At 39.6% G+C, this 24,901-nt stretch overlaps 2 protein-coding genes across 8 annotated transcripts in view; both read right to left on the bottom strand.

Annotated features, from left to right (window-relative positions):
* LIMCH1 (LIM and calponin homology domains 1) overlaps nt 1-24,901 on the bottom strand; it is a 180,248-nt gene that overhangs the window by 58,010 nt on the left and 97,337 nt on the right. For 5 of the 7 annotated variants that reach the window (XM_062642449.1, XM_062642447.1, XM_062642448.1 and 2 more), the window contains exons 4-9: nt 19,077-19,183; nt 15,733-15,763; nt 12,620-12,730; nt 7,935-8,130; nt 3,350-3,599; nt 2,408-2,680 (exon numbers count right to left, since the gene is read on the bottom strand). In XM_062642449.1, the coding sequence (XP_062498433.1) occupies nt 2,408-2,680; nt 3,350-3,599; nt 7,935-8,130; nt 12,620-12,730; nt 15,733-15,763; nt 19,077-19,183 (968 nt within the window). Of the gene's footprint in view, nt 1-2,407; nt 2,681-3,349; nt 3,600-7,934; nt 8,131-12,619; nt 12,731-15,732; nt 15,764-19,076; nt 19,184-24,371; nt 24,658-24,901 lie in introns of those variants that run through there. The other 2 variants (XM_062642451.1, XM_062642453.1) reach the window with 2 other exon arrangements.
* The window catches only part of TMEM33 (transmembrane protein 33), a 221,824-nt gene that overhangs the window by 164,535 nt on the left and 32,388 nt on the right, over nt 1-24,901 (bottom strand). The window lies entirely within an intron of this gene.

The following is a 24,901-nucleotide window of genomic DNA, read 5'->3' as shown; positions in this document are numbered from 1 at the left end:
TAAATAAGAGACAGATGCAGACAATAAGCAAGCAAGGAGGATCACACATCAATAAAACAACATGCTGTAAAGAGACAATATGCTCCTTTGGGAAGGCGGAATGCTTTCTGACATGCATTTGTATAGCATCTAGTTTAATCAAGCCTTTTCCTGCAACACGCTGCATCAATGGAGATAAGTACTTAGATTCCAAGCAAAAAATACATTTGCATACAAGTTCAAATCCTTCCCATGCTGGACCCAGAAAGGTCTCCTACTGAGTTTCAGCTTTAGGAACAATTAGATGCCTTATAGAACTCAAAGTCACAGTAGGTGTCCTCCAGAGGTCAATACGTTGAGAGGAAACAGCCTGTAAACAACTCAGAGGAACTGAAATTAAACTGACAACCTCAGGTAAAAAAAGAGGCTTCTATCATAGACAGATGAGGGAATAAGAGAGGTAAAAGAAAAAATTAATTAGAATACAGAAACCAGATGGAATGAGATTTGTTCAGTGTCATTAGTGCATGGAAATTTGAACTTGATGTCAAGAAGAGAGAGAAAATGGAGAAGTTCAAAGAACAAGGAATGACAATGAGACATTAAGAAAGATGATTAAATGGCTCCCTTGCATCCTGAAGTGTCACTACTAAATTCTTCCCTTCTCTTCACCCACCATTCTTCCACTTACACATACAAATAATTTTCCTAACAGACCTCTAACCCCAGTGCCTTTTCTGTTGTGTTTTCCAACAGTCTCCGGGGCAGGCTCCTACTTCACTATGGTGAAGCTTAGGCTACGAAGCTCTGCTCTTTGACCCTCAGAGCTGGAGCAGACAACCAGCAACTCTTCTTCCTCCAGCTGCCAGATTCCACAGGATGCTTCCACTGAGAGCCAGGAAGGAAAACAGCTTGTTATTTTGCCTCCCTTCTCCTTCTGGCCTCTCAGGACAACAGATTGCACAAGGAAAGAGGAGACCCAATTCCCTGCCAAAGAACCACACATTCGATCTCATGTGCTTCTTTCATGGCAATCAAGCCACTGGATCAAGCACAGGGTTGGAAAGGGGACTCTCAATGCGGTGGGCATCCTTCAAATGCAAATGCAAATGCGAACAGCGCTATTTGCTGTGCACTGTACAACACAATGCAGTAATCTGCATTACTACCTAATGTACATTACTACCAAGGCTAGTACTACAGCCTTGGGCTCAGAACAGGAGTATGCTAATATTCTAGCGGTTTATGGATTCCTGATTGAGTTTTAAGGACTAATTTATGACAGATAGTAGCTCTTTATTAGTATCTGGCTTTGCTAAAGTAGTGCCCCACAATCATACACAAACACTGGTTCATAACAGCTTGACAGCAGTGAAGCAAACCTGAGAAGAAGATATATGACATCGAATATACTGTGACTATATGCGTATGACACACCTGTGTATGGCTACAGACAAGCTCCACTGTGCTATAAACAAGCTCTATCACATAAGAGCTGTACTGTTTACTACTATATTTCAAAGTCCAGACTATAGATCCATATCTATCTTCTAAACTAATCACTACCCAGAAATTCACCCTACAACCAAAAAAAAAAGTGTTTTGGACAGGAGGAGATTTAACACTTGCCCTTCAGCTGAAACATTTTGATAATTTATAAGAGCCTAGTCTTCTGACATGTTGGTTAAAACTCTGCTTTGCAGGCCATCCCCATGAGAAAAATGAGATTTGTCATAAGGATCTGATATCAGATGATAGAAAGGCACAGGTAGTGAGCCTAGCCATCATTCAGCTTTTGAGTTAAAGAACAGGAAATGACGAAATTGAACAACATCCAAAAATAAATAACACAGGTAACAATAACTACTGATACTCCATGCCAAAGTCAGTCAAATTATGATTGCTGAACTATGCCTCCATGCTTTAACTGGTACATGTGTTAACAAGTACTTTACTTTTATAGCTCCTGCCATTAAAAAGAAATGCATCATTTATTAACACAGCTGAAATTCTTAACCACCTAAAAAGTGTAGTTCATAAAACTAAACAATCCCATTGGCAACAAGTGAAGTAAGTTTCAAAACTTCACCTAAACAAGACATTTTTAATGTACATTTATATGTTTTTTTTTTTAAATGCAAGAAAGCATTAGGTGGAAGGTGACAAGTTGTCTGTGTAGTAGTTTTCCTGGAGTCTGTTTACATTATGCTTGTAAGACGATACAATTTCTCAGCCCCAATGTAGTTAGCATCATACAACTCTGCAATCACAAGCCTTTTCAGACCAAGACCTTCACTAGTAATCGTGAGTGCTTAGCAGACTGGGCTTTTGTTAGGAGAAGTGAAATCACAGCAGATCAAGGAAACGTACACTTCAGCCAATCCTAAAAACGTGCAGCGTGCACAATTTCCCACAATGCTGGGCTAACCTGCCATAGCGCTGGGCGGCTGACATGACCCTAATGCCAGCTTGTTCGAGCCTTCTTAACTTTTTCATCTCTTCTGCATCTTTCCCCTTGGGTGCTGATGTTTCTTTTGCATTATATGAAGGAGACTGGTCTATGGAATTTCCTTCATTTTGATTCAAACCTACTTGACTTTTAAGGGAGCTTGCCTCAGGAGCGATGGAGCTCACTTTCTCCTTTTCACACAGTCCTGATGTCTCATTCTGTTCTTCTTCTATGGTTTCAGGGTGGGGTTTGCTATTGAATTATACAAGGTAGTTTAACGTATGCTGTGCCTGAAACATACACTTATTTATTATAAGCACATTTTGTTGATATCAAGATGCCAAGTGATATTCTGATAAATGATGTGGGAAGAGAATTATGCTCTTTAACAGAAGTTGCTTCTTAGGCCAATTCAGAAAGTGAACTAACAGCTGACAAAACCAGCATGCAGAAACACACTGTCACAGCAAGATAAATTGTACTGGTGTATAGAATACAACATAAAAATAAATTGATTTAAAAAAGAAAAAAAAGAGAGCAAAAAATGTTACCTATTTTGATTGAATACATCACACACTACTTACAAGTACTGTTTGCCAATGAGGAACTGTCTTGAGAACTGAGACAGATCATTCAAAACATATTTGTCCAGCTGTGGGTTTGAGTCAACATCCATCAACATCCAACCAACATCTTTGTCAAACACAAGCTATACATTGTATTGTATGGTAAATGATGACATCAAGACAATGACTTTCCACTTACTGCTTTTCCAGCACCTTGGCCAATTGCTACAAACAATTTCTCAGTACCATCTCAGCAAGAGATTTACTACAGCTTCATATGGCTTATGAAAAAAATGAAAATCAGGCAAGTAGTAAAGCATCATCACTGATGAAGAGTTGAACAGGCTAGTCTTACCTGAAAGGTCTGTCTCCTAACGGAGAAGTTGCTGTGCTCCAGCTCTTTCGATACTCTTCCCGTTCAGCTTTCTTTTTCCGAAGTGGAGCAGGTACATAGAAAGTCTGATTACTCTTGTTCGGGAGGTACTGGTTAAAAGGCACAGCTGATTTAGGTTCACCGTGTGAGGTCCGCCGCGCCAGCATATCATCTTTTTTCACATCTGGCATCTTTCTGTGTGGCAGGTCCGTTTCCGAGTCACTTCCTCTCCCTAGTGTGAAGGAAGAAAAAAATTCCCTCTTCACTTTCATCCATTAAAATAAATCACAAAAGACATCACCAAAAAATTGCACTTAGCATGTGAGCACCAAAAAATTAGGCTACTTCTACCTGTATTTGTATTTTAAAATCAGCCACTGAAGGTAGTAGCCATAATATCTACATAGAGAGTAAACTTTTTTTTCCATCAACCCTTCTTTTCTACCCCTGAAAAACTCATCTTTAGCCATAGGTCAAACAAAAAACCTCAGGGTCAGATTAAACCCGATTTACCAATCACACAGTACAGCTACAGAAGCTTACCTGACTAAAGCCCAAATAACTCCTAGTCGTACCTATAGGTATGTTTGACCTGATTCACACTCTTGACTTACTTATGCATAGCATATGCTCAAACAAAAAAGGGCTGCATGCCATATATTTACAGAATGGCAGGAATCCATGGATGCTTCTACGCGCACATATTAACGTCAATTTGAATGCACATACCAGATTTTGATCAAAGACAATTATTCACTGACTTTGATCAAAATCTGAGGATAAACATCAGCTGTTATAAACTATAAATCTCAGATGGTCTCTCTCCAGTCTCACTGGTTTCTTGGTCAATCAGTCTAGCACACTGCAAAATAGACAGAGGGACTTGATTATCAGATGGAAAGGTACAAGAAGAGAGAGAAGGGGTCTTGGGATTTAGAGGTTATGTCAGTATCGCAAAGACTGAAGAATACTCTCTGGCAAAGAAAATAAAGTGAGAGAAAAAAGAGAGTTACACAGAATATGATCAACAGAGCTGAGTGACTACTTTAGTTTGCTCAAAATTTTTGTTCAAAGCCTCCTGATATTTACAACCCATTTTGGTGGGATTGGACTTTTCCAACTTGAAAACAAAACTCCCAGTGGTAGAACAAATACCTTAAGGAGCATTTGCAGTGGAAGTGCCCTCATAGGCATTTTTTGGAAGGCACTTCATTGACATTCACTGGATTCCCTGAACCATCATGAGCCTTTTCAAGTAATTCACAAAGAAGCTACGTAAATAGTTCTCTCCCAGCAGTGTAAGTAACATCACCACGGGTCCTGGTTTGATGAGTGAAATTGAGCCATTTCTCCCACCAGCATTCAGATCTGCTCCCAGCTTTGGAGCAACGGATGCTTCTGGCCCTTGGCTCCTTTGCAACACTTGCATTAGTAATTGCAATAGCTATTCCCCTTTCTGGAGTGAGGGGAAGCCACGCTGGTTGCGTCCTCTTGCTAGTTCACCACACTAGTAAATTACTAGCTAATTCACTGAGCTACCTAATGAACAACTGAAAACAATGAAATAATAAAAATCACAAGCAGCATTTGTGTATAATTCAAAGTGGAGGAAGGAAAAGAGGTCTAAATATGCTAGGAATGTTATTTGCAAAGAGCTTTTGCAGCAACTTGAGCCATGTTTGCTTGGAGAGAGATGAAGAGTGAAAGGGAACAGCAAGAAAAGACAAGACAATGGAAATGAGCTAGTTAGACAAAAACCACAATGTACTTTTTGCCAGTAATCTTTTGCTTGAGCAATTTTTGTTAAGAGCATATGATAAGTGGCACCATGACTGGTAACCTGAATTTATGTCTAAACAAAATTGGAGGCACAACCACAGAATCACGGATGTCTGAGGACAGCTGAGGTTTGAAGAGCTGTAGTATCACTAGACTGAGCAGAGCCACAGAGTAGCTAAAAGAAAATGAAGATCCCTTACTGTTACTTGGAAATCTGTTTGCTTTTGACTTTGTTCTGCTCTTTATTTTTGTATGACATGAAAATCAGTCTTGAACCAGCAGATACAAATGCTGCAATAGATATCCACAGCAGCAGAACAGATTCCTCTCCCTCATTACTGATGTTATCTACCAGCATCCCCAAGTTGAGTTCTTCAAAGACAACTTCTTTATTCATATTTTACTACTGAAATTATTTTCCACTCAAATTTGCAAAAAAGCACTTGAATCAGAAGTACCAAATGGAAGATGCAGCCGTGCTCTACATTTACAACCTTAACTTTGTTGTTCTGCATTTCCAAGTAGAAGACGACGTTTCTACCAGTTTCCACAACCTGTAACAAGCAGTTACACACCACAGACATGCACAGATCCTTCATACAAGGATTCACACACAACTGCTGGCCAAGCAGAGGATTTTATTCATTCCTGAGTACATTAGGAACTCTACGGGCAGGTCAGTCTTCAATTCTACTGTGTTTTAAACAAACTGATCTGCTTACCCCTGGTTTTGTTTGCTTTTTGTTAAGGGACACCAGAGCAGTTCCTAACAGTGGGGCTAATCACAGATACATTTGTGAAGGTAGTATTAGTTATTACTTCCACCTAAATTAATCATCACCTTAGGATCACTTAAATCATCTTCACTCATTTATTTTTTTTTCATTCTACAATAGGAAGGAATCATAGTTTTATTTCACTACCATATGATTTGGTTTATAAAGCTCCTGTCTGAAAGCAGAGAGGAGTAATGCAAGCAGGACCTTTTACTCTATCCAGCTTTTCATATACATTATTTCTAGCAAAAAGTACGCGCAGCTGAGCAAAACACTGGCCTGCTGGGGCCACAGAAAAGGTTTGACAGAAAAAAGGTCAGCCAAGCTACACCTCACCTGCAACTCTTAGAGGAGACAGCTGTGAAGTTATGGCAACAGCAAGCAGGGAAAATAGGACGTGTTAGAAAGGGTTGGCTCTCAAGTCATACATGAGCACACATCTGCATGCACCCTGGGTCTTGGATATGCTTAAAAGACTAATTTTTAAGAAAAAGCTTTGTATGCTTGCTTCTTATTTTGTGTTTGTTATGGACTCAAGAATGTGACAAGATAGTATGTCTTAGCTGTGGCAACCAACCAACCACAGAACCTTCCTAAAATCTGCTAATAGGGCAGCAGCTGTATTAGGAAGCAGCTACAGGACATATGTAACTGGCTGCCCACCAGCTCCAAGTAAGCAGCAACACTGGACACTCCTTGATCACCCAGAATGGAGCAACACTTCTTAATTAGGACATGTGAGGTGTTTCTATTTGCCAACACCACACTCCGTCTCATTTGGGAAGGCAGAAAAATGTTTCATACACTGGAGACTGTAATCTGCTCAGTGTCTGAGGGGGCATGAGGCTGCTTCAGGGAATCAGCCCCAGTAGCTGGTTCTGGATTGTCAACCAGCAATGGTCCCAGTACCATAGGCCACTCAAAACAGCAGAGCAGATCCTAGCCCTACTTTCTCCACAGCTAGTTCTTAATTCAGCTGTGATACCAACACTCCCTGACAGCTTTTCAGTTTTAAGGAGTTTCCCATCACCTCAGGAAATCTCTCATGTGTCCGGTTATGATTAGAACCAGTTTCTTTCACACTGCCAAGAGCAGTATGAACATCTGGTTCCTACCAAAAAGCCTTTTTGCCCTTCCTTTTTTTTTTAATTAAATAAATAATATTACAAAGGAGAAGTGGTTCATGTGTGGAATGTAACTTCATCTGATGATGAAGTACGACTGATTAATCCATTCAGCAGGAAAGTAACCATGCAAAGGGAGACTTAATCAAGCACCCTTTTATTGTGTACTAGAATTCCGATCCCAACAGGTAACCTAAGTGCATGCTTCACACCTACTCCTAGCAAATCCCCCCTCATGCAGCACGCTGAGTTTACAAGCCTCTGGAAGACCCTGGGAATCAGAGAAGAAAGGCAGAAAAGCAGCACCCTTTCTGTAAGCTTACAGCTGCATGTCTTCACTCAAAGGTGTACAAAGATGGCCACAACTCTGATGCCAGGAGCTATTAATATACACAGTTTTCTAAATACCATGAAAACAAATAGGATATTCAGTAAAATGTTGTACATAAGACTTCAAAACTTTGTCAAGTTTTCGATATATTTCTACTTCATTTTTCTGCCCAGGGTTTACTTAGGCAAACATTTTATTCACTTCCGTACTTCCCTTGTTCCTGAGTTTTATTTCTTGTTCCAGATTAGTTTATAAATTAAAATGAGTCTGCATAACATCCTCTTACACCGTAACCCAGAAAATCACTCTTCTCATCATAAAGTTATACTGCAATGATGTAACTCATTTTCCAATGCTATGCTATCCTAGCTGAGACAGACTTCAAGTAAGTTGTTGGCAAAGTCATCTACACTTCAGGGAGCACAAATCAGCATTTACAGAGAAGTTCACCCATCAGATTAGAGGCTGTGTCCCACTTCCGAACGGTACATTTGCTCCAGAAATGTTAGTTATATATCACAATGTTAGGCATGTGCCACGTTGTGACCAGTACTTACCATCACTGCTCCCTCTGAGCACTACATCTGGAGATGGTGTCTGCTGCGAGCGGGAGCCAAAGGAGTCCAGACTGTCAAAGGAATCATCTCTGCCGTGGCGAGGTGGGGAGAGGGAATCGCTGCGTTCAGAGTCCCAGCAGTCTATATAGCCGCTGTCACGAATGCTGCGCTTTGGGCTCTCAATATCCTCTGTTTCCTACAGGGATGCACAGCAAGTACCTCTTCATAAAGAAGCCACTGACATACCCGTGAGATCCATTACACATCAGAAGACAAAGCACCTTCCCAAATACTAAAAATACCCTCCCCCCAAAATAGGTTTCCTTATTTTCTTCTCCTTTGCCCCTTCAAAACAAAAGTGCAAGCCTGCAATAAACCCCAATTTTATGCTGATTAAGAGAAAACCCCAACTCATTTAGCACAATGACCTGAGAAATAGTTGCAATAGGCAAGTTAATAAAGTGATCAAAACCGAAAGTAACCTGAAACTTGTCGTCCATAGTCCATAGCACAGGCAAAGGCACTAAAGTTTTAACATTGTGCTTGCATCAGGTTTAAGTCTGCTGCTTTCCAAAAGATTCCCCCCCTCCCCTTGCCCATCTATTGTATCTGGCTGGGACACCAGCAGACAGCATTTGCTGCTGCTGCTTCAGCTCGGCAAAATAATGAAGCAGTGTGTCCCAGCCTCCCTCTACCTTGAAGAGAAATTCCTGTTATGAAAGAGGGATGTCTTTCTCAAGCAATCAGCAATGAAAAATATGCAAAACGCTTTTCCTGATGCCTCAGAAGAATTCAGTTGTGCTCTTTACTCTTTGCCAGCTCCTGGCTCTGGGGGATATGAAAGCACTTGTAGCTGACCCACATGTTCAGAGCAGGGAGAACAATGGTTGTCTTTGACAGCCCTGTGATTATAAATTCTTTCCAGTGCAAGCAGCACATACTAAAACACTGAAACTCCAGCAGAGGAAAAGGTCAATAGAAGCCATCCTCACCCTTGCATTATAATAAATCCCTTGTTTTAGAGAGTGTCTTAACATTAATTACAATCGCACAGGCTGAGAAAAAACAAAAATAACTACGTTCAGTCAAAGATAAATCTGTTTTTTTCTCTCCCGACAGTAAGTAAAGTCAGAGATGTGGGTGCCATTATCAGACTGACATTTTGTGACCCAAAGAGGCTGGAATGTGATGCTTTTTTTCTTTTTTCCCCCAGAAGCATTTGAATATTAATTCCTAATTGCAAAGCACCCCCTGCTTTCCACTAGCTGGAGCACAATGATTATGTTGAGCGCAGCTCCTACTGTTGCTGACTGCTAAGGTTTCACCCATTAGTATTGCCAATGAGAGAAAATCAATTGGGAACATCACAGTATGCTACAGCAGGCCGCCTCCACAAGAAAGCATGTTTGCTGAAGAAGCGATGGACAGACAAGAGCTCTGCATTAACATGCCAAGACTTTCATGCTGGAAAAGAAAGATGCTTGAAGCAAGCCCCAAAGTCCTGCAGACTTTTCAGGAAGAGGGCTTAATTAGTGCCACTCACTGCTACTCTGCCAAAAAATACATCGAGGGCAGTAGCAAAGGTCACCTAAGGCCAAGCTAAACTGTGGTAATGTCATTAAGTAAGCTCACTGCAAATTGAAGTGGAAGTATTTTCTAAAAACAAATAAAATGTATATATAATAAGTTTGTAACTAAATGCTATGCAATTTCCTTCCCAGGACTGCTTAGTGAGCTAAAATACTGACAGAAACACTAGACAACAAAGATCTGTCTCCCTGAAATCTGCATGAGTTGCACACATCCAAGAACAAATCTAAAAATCCTATCAACATCCCGTTCGTGACATTATCCAAAAATCTTTTAAAAATCCAAATTCCCTAAATCCTCTCATACCAATCAGCTATTCTCAATCCTCAGGCACACTTCCATTTTCCTAAATTACTGAATGACACAGAACTATTCAGCAGCTTCAGGGACTTAAAATTGGGCAAAAAGCCAATCACTATCTCTCAGACTTTGAAAATAGTCCAATTGTGAACTAATGAGTTCTACAGACCCTATTTTCAAAAGCCTGTTGATGTTAATTTTGCATGCTGCTCATCAGGAATTAGAAGGCAGGCACCAGGATGGGATCCTAGACTTCTGTAAACATGTTCTTTACAGCCTTCCCCTTGGCAAAGCTACTCTCCCAGCCCAATGCCATCTCATGGACGGGTACTTGTCCTACCTTGAACAAATGTCATCTCCCAAATATTATCAATGGGAAAGTGGTTATCTGTGGGACTGATAACACTGTAACACAACACACAGCAGCACATTAGCCTTTCATATTACCTACTTAAATACACAGTATGTGACTGAGTGGCAGTAAAAGTGTGATTGCCAAATATAAGATGTGTGTCTCCAGGAAGTTCCACCCACCAAATATAATCAAAAAGCCATGGATGTTTTTTCATTGGGATTTTCTATTTTAGAAGAAGAATGTGTACCCAAATAGTTAATGAAATTAAAAACAGAGTAGCGTGAATAAAATTAGAAATAAATAGCCCTTTCAGTATGAGAAGTAGAAAAAGATGAGTCGGAGACAACTTACATCTGAGCTGGTTTTTGATTTGCTTATTAAAAAAGGAGGGCAAAGAGGATTTATAACAGAAAAACTAAACCAGACTGAATTCATGATCTATTTAATTATTAAATTCCGTGGAAAAAAATGCCAGTAGAGAATGTGATAAAGTGTCTTTTCATCACTCAAGCTCAGCTATAAAGAACATCAGAGTGTTGCACAGCATGATTAACATGTTCTATTTTACAACCAAATTCTCTTCAAATGCAGTTCCAGACAAGCCCAAAATTGCCAGTGGGACATACTGCAGGGCTGCAGAAGTAGGGAGGTGACCTTAAAATAAGTCACCAGTGACCCTCAATAACAGCACCACCTAAACAAGACTTCTCAGGACTGCGAAGTGCTTTGTTTTTATGTTAAAGGAATATATAGCTTTGAGATTTTATGAGATCTCTACTCTGCTCCCAGTTCCAACATCTGCAACAAATTAAGTACAGCCTCTTGCTTTTTTCTCGACCTGCAGTAGTCTGCACTGCCCAGCCAGGCACCCCACAATCATCAGCTCCCTGGAGAATGTTGCCTTTCAGCCCCAGCCTACTTCATCCCACAAAAGAGCTCAAGAAAAGGACCTCTAAAACGCTCTGATGATTCGTTTGATGGGTAAACATCACCCGGAAAAAAGAGGGGTCACATGCTGCGAGGCTGAACATTAAAATATAAACCATGATACCGTGCAGCACTAACATTATAACAACCTGCACCTTGACAATTTTTCTGTGCTAGCTCCTTTGTCCATTCTTCTCACCTTTCACAGACTCTTTGGAGTGGGGACTGCTTCTTCCTTGCATCTTCTATTTGGAAACAACTCAAGCATTACCTTTATTTCTTTATTGCTTAGGCTCAGTCATATTAACTCATGAGAGCCGAAGTCCCAAGTGATTAACACAGGTCATTTCAAATGAAGACCAAAAAAACCTCTACAGAGAAGGTTTTTTTCCTCTTTTCCTCTCCATTTCTACCAGCTTATTCACAGGAACTGGGTTCACAAACAGAAATTCTACCCATTTTGTTAAAGCTTTCTGGTCTATTTAGGGTATAGGAGCTGCTATCAGTCAACCAAGTATTTCTTCCTCTCCAGCAGCAATCTGGTGCAGGCTTTCTGAGATCCCAGGATGAAGGACTGCAGCTGGTGCAGTAGCACAGAACTCAAGGAGAGTAAAATGAACAGTCTCCCACAATTCCCAAAGCCTACTGCCTGTGGTGATTTGGCCGTTTACATGAGATGGGGAGGAAGTAACAGGCACAAAGCTCTCTGTGGACTGGAGAACTACCTGCATGGCCTTTCATAAGCAGTATGTCCAACACATGCAATGTTAGCACTGGGTGCTGCCAACTTCTTACATGCCTGCTCCTTGCCCCTTCCTTCCCCAGTAAATGCATGCTTGGATATCAATGCTAAATGTTACTGAGTTTAAATATCTCATATTCAGGGCATGCTGGAGCACTCAGCCAAAAATCCTCAAACCACTGCAGAGCAATTACAACTTCTCCTTTCCAACAGAGCTCAGCTCATCATAAACCACCAAATATGATTTTAGCAAGAAGTTAGAGCTTAGCAAAACACAGATTCATCATAACTATGCCCTTGGTGAAACATAATCTCCTTTTTCTACCCTTCAGCTTTATTTGGATACTTTGGTTTGATGTTTTATGTTGCAACTTAAAATAGCTACCCATGAGACTGAATGTTTTAAAGGAGAAAAATCTCTGCTCCTCTGCTATCTTACTTCTGAGTCTCAGCTCTTCTAGCTGAAACTGTGTAATAAATAAAAATAATTCAAACCAAAACACATGGAAATGAAGATGACAGAATCACATGAGAATTCTAAAGCCCTGTTTGACATCACGTGCTGCATCACTGATATCATCATGAAGTTGGCTGCCAAAGAAAGTTGGGCTCATTGCTTGGTAGAGTCAGAAACATTTCTGAAGGAGGTAGGGGTTTAGTAAGTAATTTGTATCCCAGCCCCCCACTTCTCTAATATTTAGCAACAAACAGCTTATTTATGGGAGTAATAAGTCAAACGAAATTTCCAATCCCAAAACAACAAAAAGATACCTTTCTCATTTGTGCCAGCAAACCTTCAAATTCCTTCAGGTTCAGGGTTGATCCACTATATGACGTGCAGTTGTTTGCTGCTTTCCCTAGCCAATAAATGGTGACTAACACCTGCAAAAGTTAATATGAATTAACTGCAGCCATCTACACAGTCACTTACCTAAATTTACTTCCCTTCAGCACCTCTCATTTATTCTAAAGCGTACAGTGGCATATGACTTTGTTACATATAAAACAGAATTGAAAGTGTCAGTGGCTATATATAAATGCATTGGGTAACTATGAAAATTTAAACAATCCCACAGAATATGTAACTTAATACATTATCTTCCTGGTATTTTTAGAAAAAGATTAAACTGTAGTGTCTAGGTGGAAAATCAACAGCAAATATAAATCTGAATAGTAAAATTGGGCAAGATATTCAAAACTGTCTAGAAGACACATATAAATATATGTCTGTAAATCTAATAGGAAAAAAATCTCTAAGGAATACTAATATTAGTGGTCGTTAATGAAAACCATTAAGACTAATGGAATAAATAAAACTTCTCAAATGCGTGCCTATTTCAAGGACAGAAAAGGTAGTTTCATTTTTAATCATCTTAATGTAATTAACCAGATGACATGAGAACATTTACTTCCAGGCTTCTGCTAGCTTAAGAAATGCTTAGCCCAAGATTAATCAAAACCCGTAAGCATCTGGCTGTTTCTATCAGACGAACACAGAAAGCGTTAGTGGTTTCATTCAAGTTCTGACTTGAAGATTCTCTCTCTGTAACTCATAAGTCACTCAAAACTAGCACAGAAAAAAAGCCAAGAATTGCTCTTGCAAATGTCTGTGTACTTTCTCATTCCTTCAGGTAGCAAAAAATCTGACACTGCTGGTGTTGCACTTGTTTTAGGAAAGGAGAAACTAAGATGCTCAGGATGGTCAAATACAATAAGTCCAAAACCAAACCTCTGCACCCACATATGTCTCCACTTAAAGCACTCTCTTTAACCTGTGCAGCAGCAATTTAGACTGGAAATTGATTGTCAAGGGCAATTCAGTTCAGTGTTTTGCACTGGCTAAAAATGTCAAACCATCATCTCAGAACTTAGGGCTCTTTCTCATTTAATGCTCATTATTTGGCACATTCCATGACATTGCAAAATATTTAACTGTAGAACAAAGAGGAAATATTTTGATGTGGAAAAGATGTGCAGCTGATAATAAATAATAGTTGCCATTAACTGTCTCAAAAAAGTTAAATAAACAGAAATACAGTATTCTACATTTTGACAGGGCCACATAATTCATACTAGATAGCAACCTAAAGAAAACAGGACTAGGAGAAATCCTGGGAGGGGCACTGGGGGCAGTCATCTCTTTTCTAAACTCCTCTTTCCTAAAACATAGCAGCCACATTCCTTCGGTGCTTCCTCCTCAGTCACATATACTAGACTTTGGATTAGCCTTTTCTCCTCAACTTTCTCTAACATCCTCATTTTTCATATAAGTGTGATATCCAAAATCACACACAGTTGAGGCCTTGCCAGAAAAGGACATAGCATGTGTCACACAGATCCCCTGTTTAGAAACAACCATGGTGCATAAGGTAAAATATATTATATTTTATACATAAATATAGTTTATATTTCCATTTAGTTATTAGCTAATATATATGCCATGAAATAAACAACATTTTAATAAAGTTCAGAAATTTTCCCTTTGTTTTTAAAACTACATCCAAATTGATACTACTGTGCTGAGTGAAAGGAGGTGGTTTCAACAATATGGATTTTTTCATCTTCAAACAACCTTTATCTGAGCTGTTTTCCTTCAACCAGCACTAGTCAACAAATTTATGTAAAAAATTCTTACAGTACATGTTCTCAAGTTAAGTGAAAACGCTTGGAAATACAGCATTCTTAGCAACCAGGAAATTGTCCAATTCATTTTGCCATTTAGTTCCCTGATGAAGGTGGTGGTATTTTTATTTATTTCTGCTAGCATTTGATCATTTTCTCTCATCTTCCTTTCTTTATCCATTGGTTTTGTTTTTATTCTCCAAATAATATCAACATTTGCAAGCAATTCTGACTGGCTGCCAGCCAAGGTCGCAGGATCATGCACCTGGAAAGCATTTATTGCCTACAAGCACATTGTGGAGGGTACTTTTGAAACTTTATATTTAAAACAATACATCTGTACAGAGATATTTAGCTGGTGCCCACAAGAGTGCTAAAATGCCATGGCTGAGCTCTCTGCCTACAACTTCGTGTGCTGGATGCAGAAGATACTACTCAAATGATGGGAAGGAAACACAGGATTTTTTTTTTTGGGGGGGGGGGAGAAGGAGGTATCGGTGTTTTGGGTGGTTTTTATCTTTTTTTTTTACCTGCCATCATGATGACTGGCTTGCAAAGTTATTAGGAAAAGGTCTTGGCATTTCCTACCAGTTTATAGGGATGTGAGCCAAATATAAAATTGAATTTCTAGCAGTTTACAGCTGACTAAGGACAGACATCTTGCTATGCTTTATGTGAATAACTAACTGTCAGACTAACAAAGTTGAGCCATTTTCTTTTCCGCTTCACAATTATAGGATGCATTATCATTGCTATTAGGTTAAATTAATAAGAAATTGAAGTTAAATGGAATTAGCCTTCTGGGGAAACACTAATTTATTTGGAAGAACAATGAGAAAGCTAGCAAATCTGATAGCAAAGACCTGCATCCAGATCTAACAACAATTTTGTTTCCGTTCAGTTGCTTTGTGCAAATGTACTTTATGCCTATTTATTCATGAAAGGCTACAGAAGCACAGATTCATCGGCAAGTCAGACTGTTCCTAGTCAATACTGCAATGGACAGCACAGAGATTTCATTATTTATCCCTTATCTAAGAAGAGACAAACTTTTTCCATTTTATTTCTATTGTAAGGCTGCTTTGCCATTGCAGTTCTACGTATCTTTCTAGTACAGTAAAACTTGGTTAGGTTTGTACTTCTCACCAGTACTCATCTGTACACAATTTTTACTGGCACAATTCTTGCTCAGGCCAAATACAGGATTAACCAGACTAATAAAAAAAAAATAAAATAGAAAGTACTCCAAGTGATGTACTTACATTTTTCAGCTTCCTACTACAGTCAATGTTCCTGGTTGCACACACAGGAAAAAAACAAGAAAAAATAATCAGAAAGAAGACACATTTTCCAAGAGCATGTATGGAGCAGTCCACGTTTTCCCTAAGAAAAGCCTGCAGAATGCTTCTGCTGTCTGGAAACACATGAAAGCTAAGAAGATATAGTTCACACATTCATTTATTCATAACATGGGAGTATTTTGTCACCATTACTTCAATCACTAATTTAGAATTCTGGAAGTACAAAAAGAAAATGTGTTTATAATGGTCCCACAGTAAAGTAGGACAGTGCCAAAAAGTCCTTTAAATAGAGTTGCTGATTTCTTCAAAAAACAAGATGAAAGTCCTCTCTGCTAAAATACATTCTGCAGTAATCCAACAGTCAGATTCTGCTCTATGATAAATCATTCAGCCCATACTGATTCTGAAAGCAACAAAACATGCAAAGGAGACTGAGGAAATCATCACCAAACATTAAGGAAACAGAGTGGGCTCCTCTGTGGAAAGAAGCATCACAAAGAACAAAGTAGATGGGTGAAGCAATAAAAATCCTGCCATTTACAACAGAACCTGCTGTGGAAAACACACTCATTTTTTTAATGCATATTGAGGACTCAAGACTGAACATTGTCATCCTTCTCAATTTACTTTTTCACCAATGTTTATCAAAGGGTAGAAGTTTCATGTTAGAAACAACAAAGCACAAAGTCTGTGCAAACATAAACGACATTTCAAAATTCAACCATTAAAAATGAATGGAGGAAACGTGCATCTCATTCAGGTGCTGAAAACCAAGTAAGACTAGTTCAGATTTAGTAAAGATTGTGTCCTGATTATAACAGAATTGCTTTCTTCTAGAACAGTAAGCTCGCTTCAGCATTAATAGTTACCTGACAAAACCAAAGATAAATGTACTTAAATCTGTCAGAATAACAAAAGTCTGAAACCAGGCTTATTTATAAGCAGGCTAAAACATATTTCTTTCTATAACAACTTTTTAAAGACAAAATTTTATCCACCGATACCCACATGCTAAGAAAAATAAAACAGTCGGGATTTTTTCTCTTAATAAAATAGCAGTGGAAAAGAGTCTTGTTTAACAAGTAAGGAAGACATTCTTTACAGCATTAGCTCATAACTTTTACAAGCTGGATGATCCAAAAAAAAACAGATCCAATGCATACCTCAACATTTATATGAAAAAAAAACGGTTAAAAATGTCATTATCTTAATCATGTGCAATAATGTCATATTCATCCTTTATCAAAGAACAAATACACTTTTAACCATATTTAAGAAAACCCCCAAATCTTCAAAGAGGGGGGGAAAAGTCACCTTCATGCTTTGGGAACTAGCTAGCAGAAGACAGTCTTGAACATATTTTTCTACAACAGTCATGGCTTTGGCTTCTACACCTCAACTCAGTTACTCAGTGTGAACTTGGACAGTGCTAGGAAAACATTTGGCTCATTTCCACAGCTGCTTTCTCTGAAGAGTTGATGGGGGAAGAAAAAAAATCCATTGCAGTGAGACACTTCACATGTATCTAGCACCATATTCAGAAGGCCAAGCCATCTCCATGGAGTTTATTACTCCTAGTTTAATTTGCTTATGTGCTGGACAGCTCTCCTTGGAGCTCCATGCTAGTCCCAGCCTCTCAACCTGCCTCCTCTGGGGTACTCCATCATCCTTAACCCCAAAAGATCAAGCTTCTGATCAGAAAGACTCTTTTTCTCTGGTTTCATATGTAGATCATGGTTTTATATGGAGATAAGGATTGTTTTGCGACTCCCTCCAGCTACTCATTGTCATGACTTTACATGATATTGTGAAGCATCTGCAGTATTACCAGATTAAGAAGCCATATGCTACATAGTCCCCTCTCACTGGCATGTACAGGTGAGAAGAACCTTATATTCGAGCCAGAAACTTGGAAAGGAGCAAAAAAAATGGGAGACTATTCCTTAAAACAAGGAAAGTGGCCAATTTGATTTAAAGACCCTTTGAATTTTCCCAGTGCTTGAACACCATAAAAACTTGCCCAGCTTCCACTGCCAGAAGGGAAAATAAAATAAAATAAAAAAAAAAAGTAGGATGCTGCTGAGATTTAGAAAATTGTTTCCATATACTTCTCTAAAATGGATATGTCTGACCAGGATTTCATTAGTGATCTTTTTGGCCAAATGAAACAATGCCATTCAATCAACTCAGCAGTATTTGCTTGTCTGTAGAGCAGTAACTTTTCAATACTACACAATAGAAAAAAAAAAAAATCAGAAGACCTTCTAAATAACAGCAATTACGAATTTTATTAGTTTTATGGAAATGTGGGGTGCTTTTGTTTTTGGGATGCGGTGAACTACTAATATAAAGGAGAATAAAATACAGTTTGACTGCTTGTGTTCCTTTAGTCCATGATGACAAAATCTTTCCTGAAAGGGACAACAGTTCCGAATCAAGACCTCAATCTATGACTATATGGACTTTGATTCAAGCCTGCTCTGTGTGAAGACAGTAATTCTTTTTGTGCTAGTCTCACATCTGTGTTTTAAATCACTTTGTGGAGTGAAATGCTAAAAATACAAGCTTTACAGTCTAAGCACCTATACTCTTTGCAGTGAGGGATGTGTACATGCCATGGCCAAAAAGCTGTTGATTAAGAGGAGATTTTAAAAAAAATTACTTCATCCCCTAAAAAAAAAGTAATTAGTTATTAGGAAGGAGACCCTCTTAAAATGCACATGGTAATTTGTGTGGCAGTAGGTGTGTGCTTCCATAAAAACTATCTAAACTGCATTTCCAGTCCACACATTTCTCACAGACATCTTCAGCCCAAATATCATATCCCAAGTTATAGTTCTTGTTAGACAATAAACAGACCATGCTCATGTCTGCACCCTGTAGAGTCTGAGAGAACTATAAATGTCCTATAATGCATCTTCAAACCAGTTTAATCTGAAATAACAGAGCTATGATTTTCCCCCCCCAGCCTACATAGTTCATTATTTGGACAGACAAAAAAGAATGCCATCAATTCAGACTCAGGAAAACCCCTAAGTCCCACAGAATCTCATTGCTTAACTAAACCAGTATTTTAAAAGAGCTGTGTTTGATCTCTCTGGGAAAAATAACAGCCCTTAGAAAAAGTCTGTTGGAGACAACAGCATATTCTTTCCAGCACCGAAGGTTTCCTGAACCTCAGTTTCCTATTTCCTTTATACAAATGACAGTTCTACAGCCTTTTTTGCTCATCCTTAAATATTTACTATCGAATCACATGCATCTGAGGTTGTAACATGCTAATCACAAACTGCTGTTGTACTTACTTGATGGTTACTCTGTTTGATGTGTCTTGCAGATCACCGGGATCAAAAAGCTGAGATTCTTTAAGTCCCAGCTCTTTGCAGCCTCTTAAGAATAAGATGATATTATCCTGAAAAGAGACCAAAAATAAAACAAACCCAAATTTTAAACTCTTCTTCATCAAAAAAAAAAAACCTCTACCAAACCAATCTCTCCCTAACTCAGTAACATCTCACAAACAGGCATATCATTAGCTAAATGAAGAACCAAAGACATTTCCAGTCACATAATTTGAGAAGCCAGAACATGTTTTGTTTGAAAAGTAGAGTAAATATGAAACTTTTTTTTTTTTAAGATGTGTAACTGCAACAAGCTTGCTGACTTTTCTCTTTCCAAACCCAGATGTTGGCAATCTTTAACTGAAAAACCCTGCTAAATTCCCCACCTACTGCTGCAGGCTGCCAACACAACTGCAGCGTGTTACTGGGCAGAAGAGGCTGGATTTCTGAAGGGAGCAGGAAGGATAGATATGAAACAGCCCACCACCATTTAAGCAAGCAGTTTGTTCAGAACGCATTTTGCATGTTGATACAAACAAGCCAGTTACTCTTAGTAAACACAACTGATCTTTTGCCTCTCCAAACTTAACCAGCCAGAAGCCACTGGGAAAAGAGGTAGGTGCCTTTTGCCCCAATAAAATGCTTGCAGCTACACTTTACGTTACCGGTGTCTGTAAGAAGAAACACCAGTTTTGTAACAGTTTTTATGAAGGATTTACAATTTTCAGAGTGTAAAAAATAAAAATAACTAAGAGAGATTAAGCAGAAACTGATATAAGCCTCTTTCAAACCAAATATGAGTAATGATGTATAAGTTTGCACTGAGGGGATTAAATCAGTATGTGTGCATATACATTTAATGTTTGATTTATATTTACTTAAACTTACGAATGTACACCGCCCCGTTTTATAGAACCAATGAATCTTTCTTATGCAGATAAATCTCGAAGGCCAGTAGACAACAAGTTTTTAGATATATCCACTGCTACAACAGCAACTGCAATGGTAGATGCGTGGGCAAGTAAGGATATAATGTGCAGATTGATACTCTCCGAGGCCTCTCATCTCAAACCTCCAGCTGGAAGTCAACTGCCATGGGAAGAGTTAGAGCGCAGCAGAGGCACATCCTGTGGCAGAGACCTCCATTTCTGTACAATCTGGGAAGCAGAGGAGCCTGGGCAGTGTCCAGCTCTTGCCCACCCTGCATGACAGAGCAGGATGCGTGAGCAGAGCTCTCCCCACATCTGCTCCTGGGCCTTTGTTTGGGTGGCATGGCCATAGCTTGGTGACAGCAGCCTTGTTTATTCTGTCGGGGCACAGCAATCAGCATGCTAATCGCTGCGGTCTCTGCATGCCAGCACTCCTGCACACAAAGCTCGCCGTCACCAGCTCACCGCAAAGAAATACAGACTTGGAAATTTGGAGGAGCCCAGATCTCCCTTTTTTTTCCCTGGCTGAAACTTAACAGCTCTGGAGGGGAGCCATGGGGGAAAGGAACAGCAGCTGAGAGAGCAGAGCCCATAACTTAGAGAGACAGCGTCATTCATGACATGAAAATTTGCTTGTAAAATTCTCCATCTGGCTTACTGTTTGCATTACAATTTTCCAACTGCATCATGAATAACTCTTGTGTTTAGGCTTTGATGGAGGACAGTTCTGGTCACTTCCAAATGGTGGGTGGAGCAGCGTGTAAATTAAATAAAAATGCAAAAGCATTAAAAAAAAAAAAAAGTCCCTAACAATATTTCCTAACAAAAATATACAGGAAATACAGGACAGAGTAACCTAATAAGTTTAGAAAACAATCAAAGTAGGGGCAACTCCAAGAGTAAGTAATTGCATCCATCTTCATGCCAAAAGTTCATATCCAAGTTATGCGAAGCAGTAACAAAAATATCAGCTTTTTGGCAGCCATGTAGTTTGGAAATTCAGTTCTTCTGTTGATGAACGAATGCCCACTGCTCAAAAAAACCCCAGTGCCACCACCCTATGCCTGTTTTCATACATGCTTTTATCTTGATGGTCATCATAAAGATGGCATTTGACAACAGTCACACCATTCCCCAAACAATCCCTCAGAAAGCTGGTATCTTTTATGGGCACAAATAACCACATATGCCAACAAGATGCAACCAGTGAGCACTGAAAAGGTTTTGCTTTTGTGAACATTCTCACAGTTTTTATTTCCCATTGGTCCTAAAAATGGCAATTTGTTTAAAAGGATTAGAAAAAAAAAAAGCCAACAAAGAAATTGTTTGCAAGTTAAAGATACTCAGGTAAACCTGCCTAGGCTGCCTATCCCCAAGCCAAAAATGTACTTCATACTAAAGTTTTCCTAGTTCACTTCAATACACTTGAGATTTGTATGTGTTAGTTCTGTTGAGACTCTAGAGAAAAACCCTCGTAAGCCACTAAAAGGAGAAAGGAGTCTTATCGTTAAAAGCCAGCTCCTAGCACAGCTTTCTTTCAGGATTACTACACCTTGCATAGTCTAAATCCTCGTTTCTTCAGTTCTCAGAAAATTTTGCTCATATTTTCTATTTTTTGAGAGAAATGATATTTCTGTATCTGTTAGCTGTAACTACATGTTTTTTGTAGTCGCCTACAATGCCAAAAAAAAAAAATAAAGAGAAAAAACAAAAGGCTTATAAGTAGCAATGGATATAAAACATTCTTAGTTTAAATAAGTGACTGAAACCACACACCTAATGTGCATGCCCAGCTCCTTATAACTTGGCAGAGTTAAAGAGGTCATGCAAATGGGTCACGCTGCAACGGCAAGGATGGCAGTGTGGCCAGCTGCCGTGCCTCAGCTAACAAGGTGGTATCTTTTACAGTGATCTCAGAAGACACACGACCTGAACTCAGTCCCTCTGGAAGCCCCTACAAGGCACTAGCACACTGCCTCCACACATTAAATTGAAATTATATTGCCTTTCTCTCAGCCGTTACTTGCTGCAGTTGCAGAGCTGGAGTAGACAGCGGGTTGGTCGCCTGGTCAGCACATCATTTCCTACAGCCCCAGGGGACCTGCAACTGTCTCATGCTGTCTCCTCTCAATTTCAGCCCATTTCACTATTCAATCAAAAATATTTTTCTGGCTTTTGTCCTTCATGCACCCAGAGGAACAGGGAGCTTACAGGTTATAGTCTAAACTTCTTTCGCAAATTTTATCTCTTTTTTAATCTAGAAAATGTTATATTTGTGAATATATAGATATCTATAAATCTATTCATCTATAATCTATACACATCTATAAAATTTTATCTATGCTGTATCTATACAGTGACATAAACTAAATAGGCTGCTTACAGAAGACAAATGCTTCAGTGCGGCAACAGTGGACAGAAGCACAGGATGCACTGATAGGTTAAACCCCAGCCCTTTTCTGCCTGCCTAAGCAGAGTCCTGACAGTTACTGCTAGATCAGCACTGTGAGCAATGTCATTTACTTATGAGTATTAGAAACAAAAATAATTATTAATGTTTTCCTATACAGAATTTCAGAGAAAATAATCAACACAAAACACTACAAACTCTCAGGCAAAGCCAGCCACAAACCAGCAAGAAGGGCCAGAGAGAAGTAGGAATGCACAAACAGGGGTGCAGGACACTGACTCTCTGAGAACTGAGCTGGAAGGATGCATGGGAAGGAAGGGAGAGCAGCTCTTGCTTTGAAAACTACACTTCAATACCATCAACTTTTCATCCCTTCTGTTGCACAATCTGACAGACTCATCTCTACAAAATCACTTTGCCAGGACACCAGCTGCAGGCAATGCACAGACAATGGGAGGCAGAGGGGTTACACACCTCTACAAAGGTGGAGGAAGGAAAAAAAAATGCTGCTCATTTATAATCTTTTCTTCCTCCCTGTTTTTAAAAGAATGATAACCCATGTGTTCTAAATACTAAAAAATGTTTATTGCACAGCATTAAGTCATTTTCCTCACACATGAAATGGAGCACAAAATCCTGAACTCTGTAAAAAAAAAAAAAAAACACAGAAATTGGCAGTAGCGAAGGACAGACACCCTGGAAAGCCACCGCAAATTCACACAGTAGCACTGCCAACACACATGATAGTTCAAGCTAGCGAGAATCAAATACTCACAGCAGGCAAATTCTCTCCATAGGATCTGCTGATCAGATGCAATGGCAAACAGCTTGAATTTGGCCCACTTCCATTCCTTTCATCTGCCACAATAGTATACAAAATATTCTGACTGTATTCATGCTGCAAACCAGACCTGCAGCTTATCACTGCAGAACCATCGTTTGTCAGATGAGCTACTGCACGGCTTGGATGAGATACATAGATAAACTCGGGGAAAACAAAAGCAAGGCAAGCTGTACGTCTGCACAGAACGCTAAACAAAATGCCAAGTGCATGCCACTTCTAAGAGTTGGGGATATTATTAGTTGCCAGTAGCACTGTGCTGTTTTGCAGGACAGCTGCAGACAAACAGGTGGCCTTTTTCATTTCTGGAATGCTGAAATTTTCCCTGCTCCAGAATAAATTGGAAGATTTCTAAAAAATAAATCTGTATTTCCAAACTGCTTTTCTGAACAATTTCCAATACAGACTCTCAAAAGCCTTTTGTTTATTCTCAGCATTTCTTCCTATTCCCTAATTTTTCCATTTTATATAATTAGTGGTGATAATTTATTAATATAAAACCAATGGATCTTGATTGATTCACAAGCAGGTGGAAAGGAAACACTGAAACATTCAGTTCAAGTCCACCAGGAAAATACTTTTATGAGAAAAGCTGGGAACTTTTCATACATATATGTATATATATATAGACATACAGAAATATACACATATATATTCTTTATTATTTATCCAATATGCTTTACTATTTATGTTTTACTGTATGTATATGTTTTAGTCTCTATATAATGTTTTAGTCTCTATATGTTTCACAGTTTATATAGTTTGCTTTACTGTATACCCAGTAAAACTACACTTCAGAAGACATTGGTTTTTGTGGCAAATTCCAAATCAGCAGATTTGGAAGGAGCTCAGTTGTAGTCAGGACACATTCACTTAGAAACTCAGGAACTTTACCTCCAGAAGGTGCAGGATGACAACCCACCAGAACCGAAGCGAGCCCCACCAGTACAGTATGGGCAGACAAGGCTGCATGCAGCCCTGGATCCAGGCACACAGCAGCCTTAGCTAATGAAAATTAAATGCTGCACGGGGAAAACCAGAGAGTGACCCTGGGACCGGGGACGGAAAGCAGGACTTACCAGCCCGTCAGTCTGGCGTGATCCTCGCCTCCCGAAGAGCAATAGCCCCGCGGAGCAGCAGGAATGACAGCCGGCTGGCTGGGAGCCCCACAGCTGCTGGTGGCGGGGCTGCGAACCCCAAACTCCACCCCCACCACTGCGGAGCAGCCCCGACACCCCCCAGGAGGAAAACAATCACTGCGTGTGGAACTGTCTGAGCCCCGAAGGCAAAAAGTAGGTCCAGAGAATGAACGCAGAGATGATTCGGTTAAAACGGCAGCAATAACGCTCGCTGTCCTGAGATGAAACTGAACGGCTCCGAAGGCAGGGAGAGCTGTAGGAGTCACTGGGAGAAAGGCCAAGCTTGCCGGCAGCACCACAGGCCAGAAAGCCTGACAAGCAGGACCTTTCACAGCTCAGCAGAGGAGGTGGCAAAGACTCTTTGCAAAGAAAGCCAAGCTTTTTCCTACGTCTTTTTGGGTCATCCACAAGGAAAAGATGTGTCTCCTCAAACAACAGCCCCCAGTCCTTTAAGGAAAAGGCAAAAAAAA

Source organism: Pezoporus occidentalis, unplaced genomic scaffold, assembly GCF_034315485.1.
Source record: "Pezoporus occidentalis ecotype Australia unplaced genomic scaffold, CSIRO_AGI_Poc_V1 ctg71, whole genome shotgun sequence".
NCBI lineage: Eukaryota > Metazoa > Chordata > Aves > Psittaciformes > Psittacidae > Pezoporus > Pezoporus occidentalis.
Note: the sequence above shows the minus strand (reverse complement) of the source record. Positions and strands in the feature narration are given on the sequence as shown.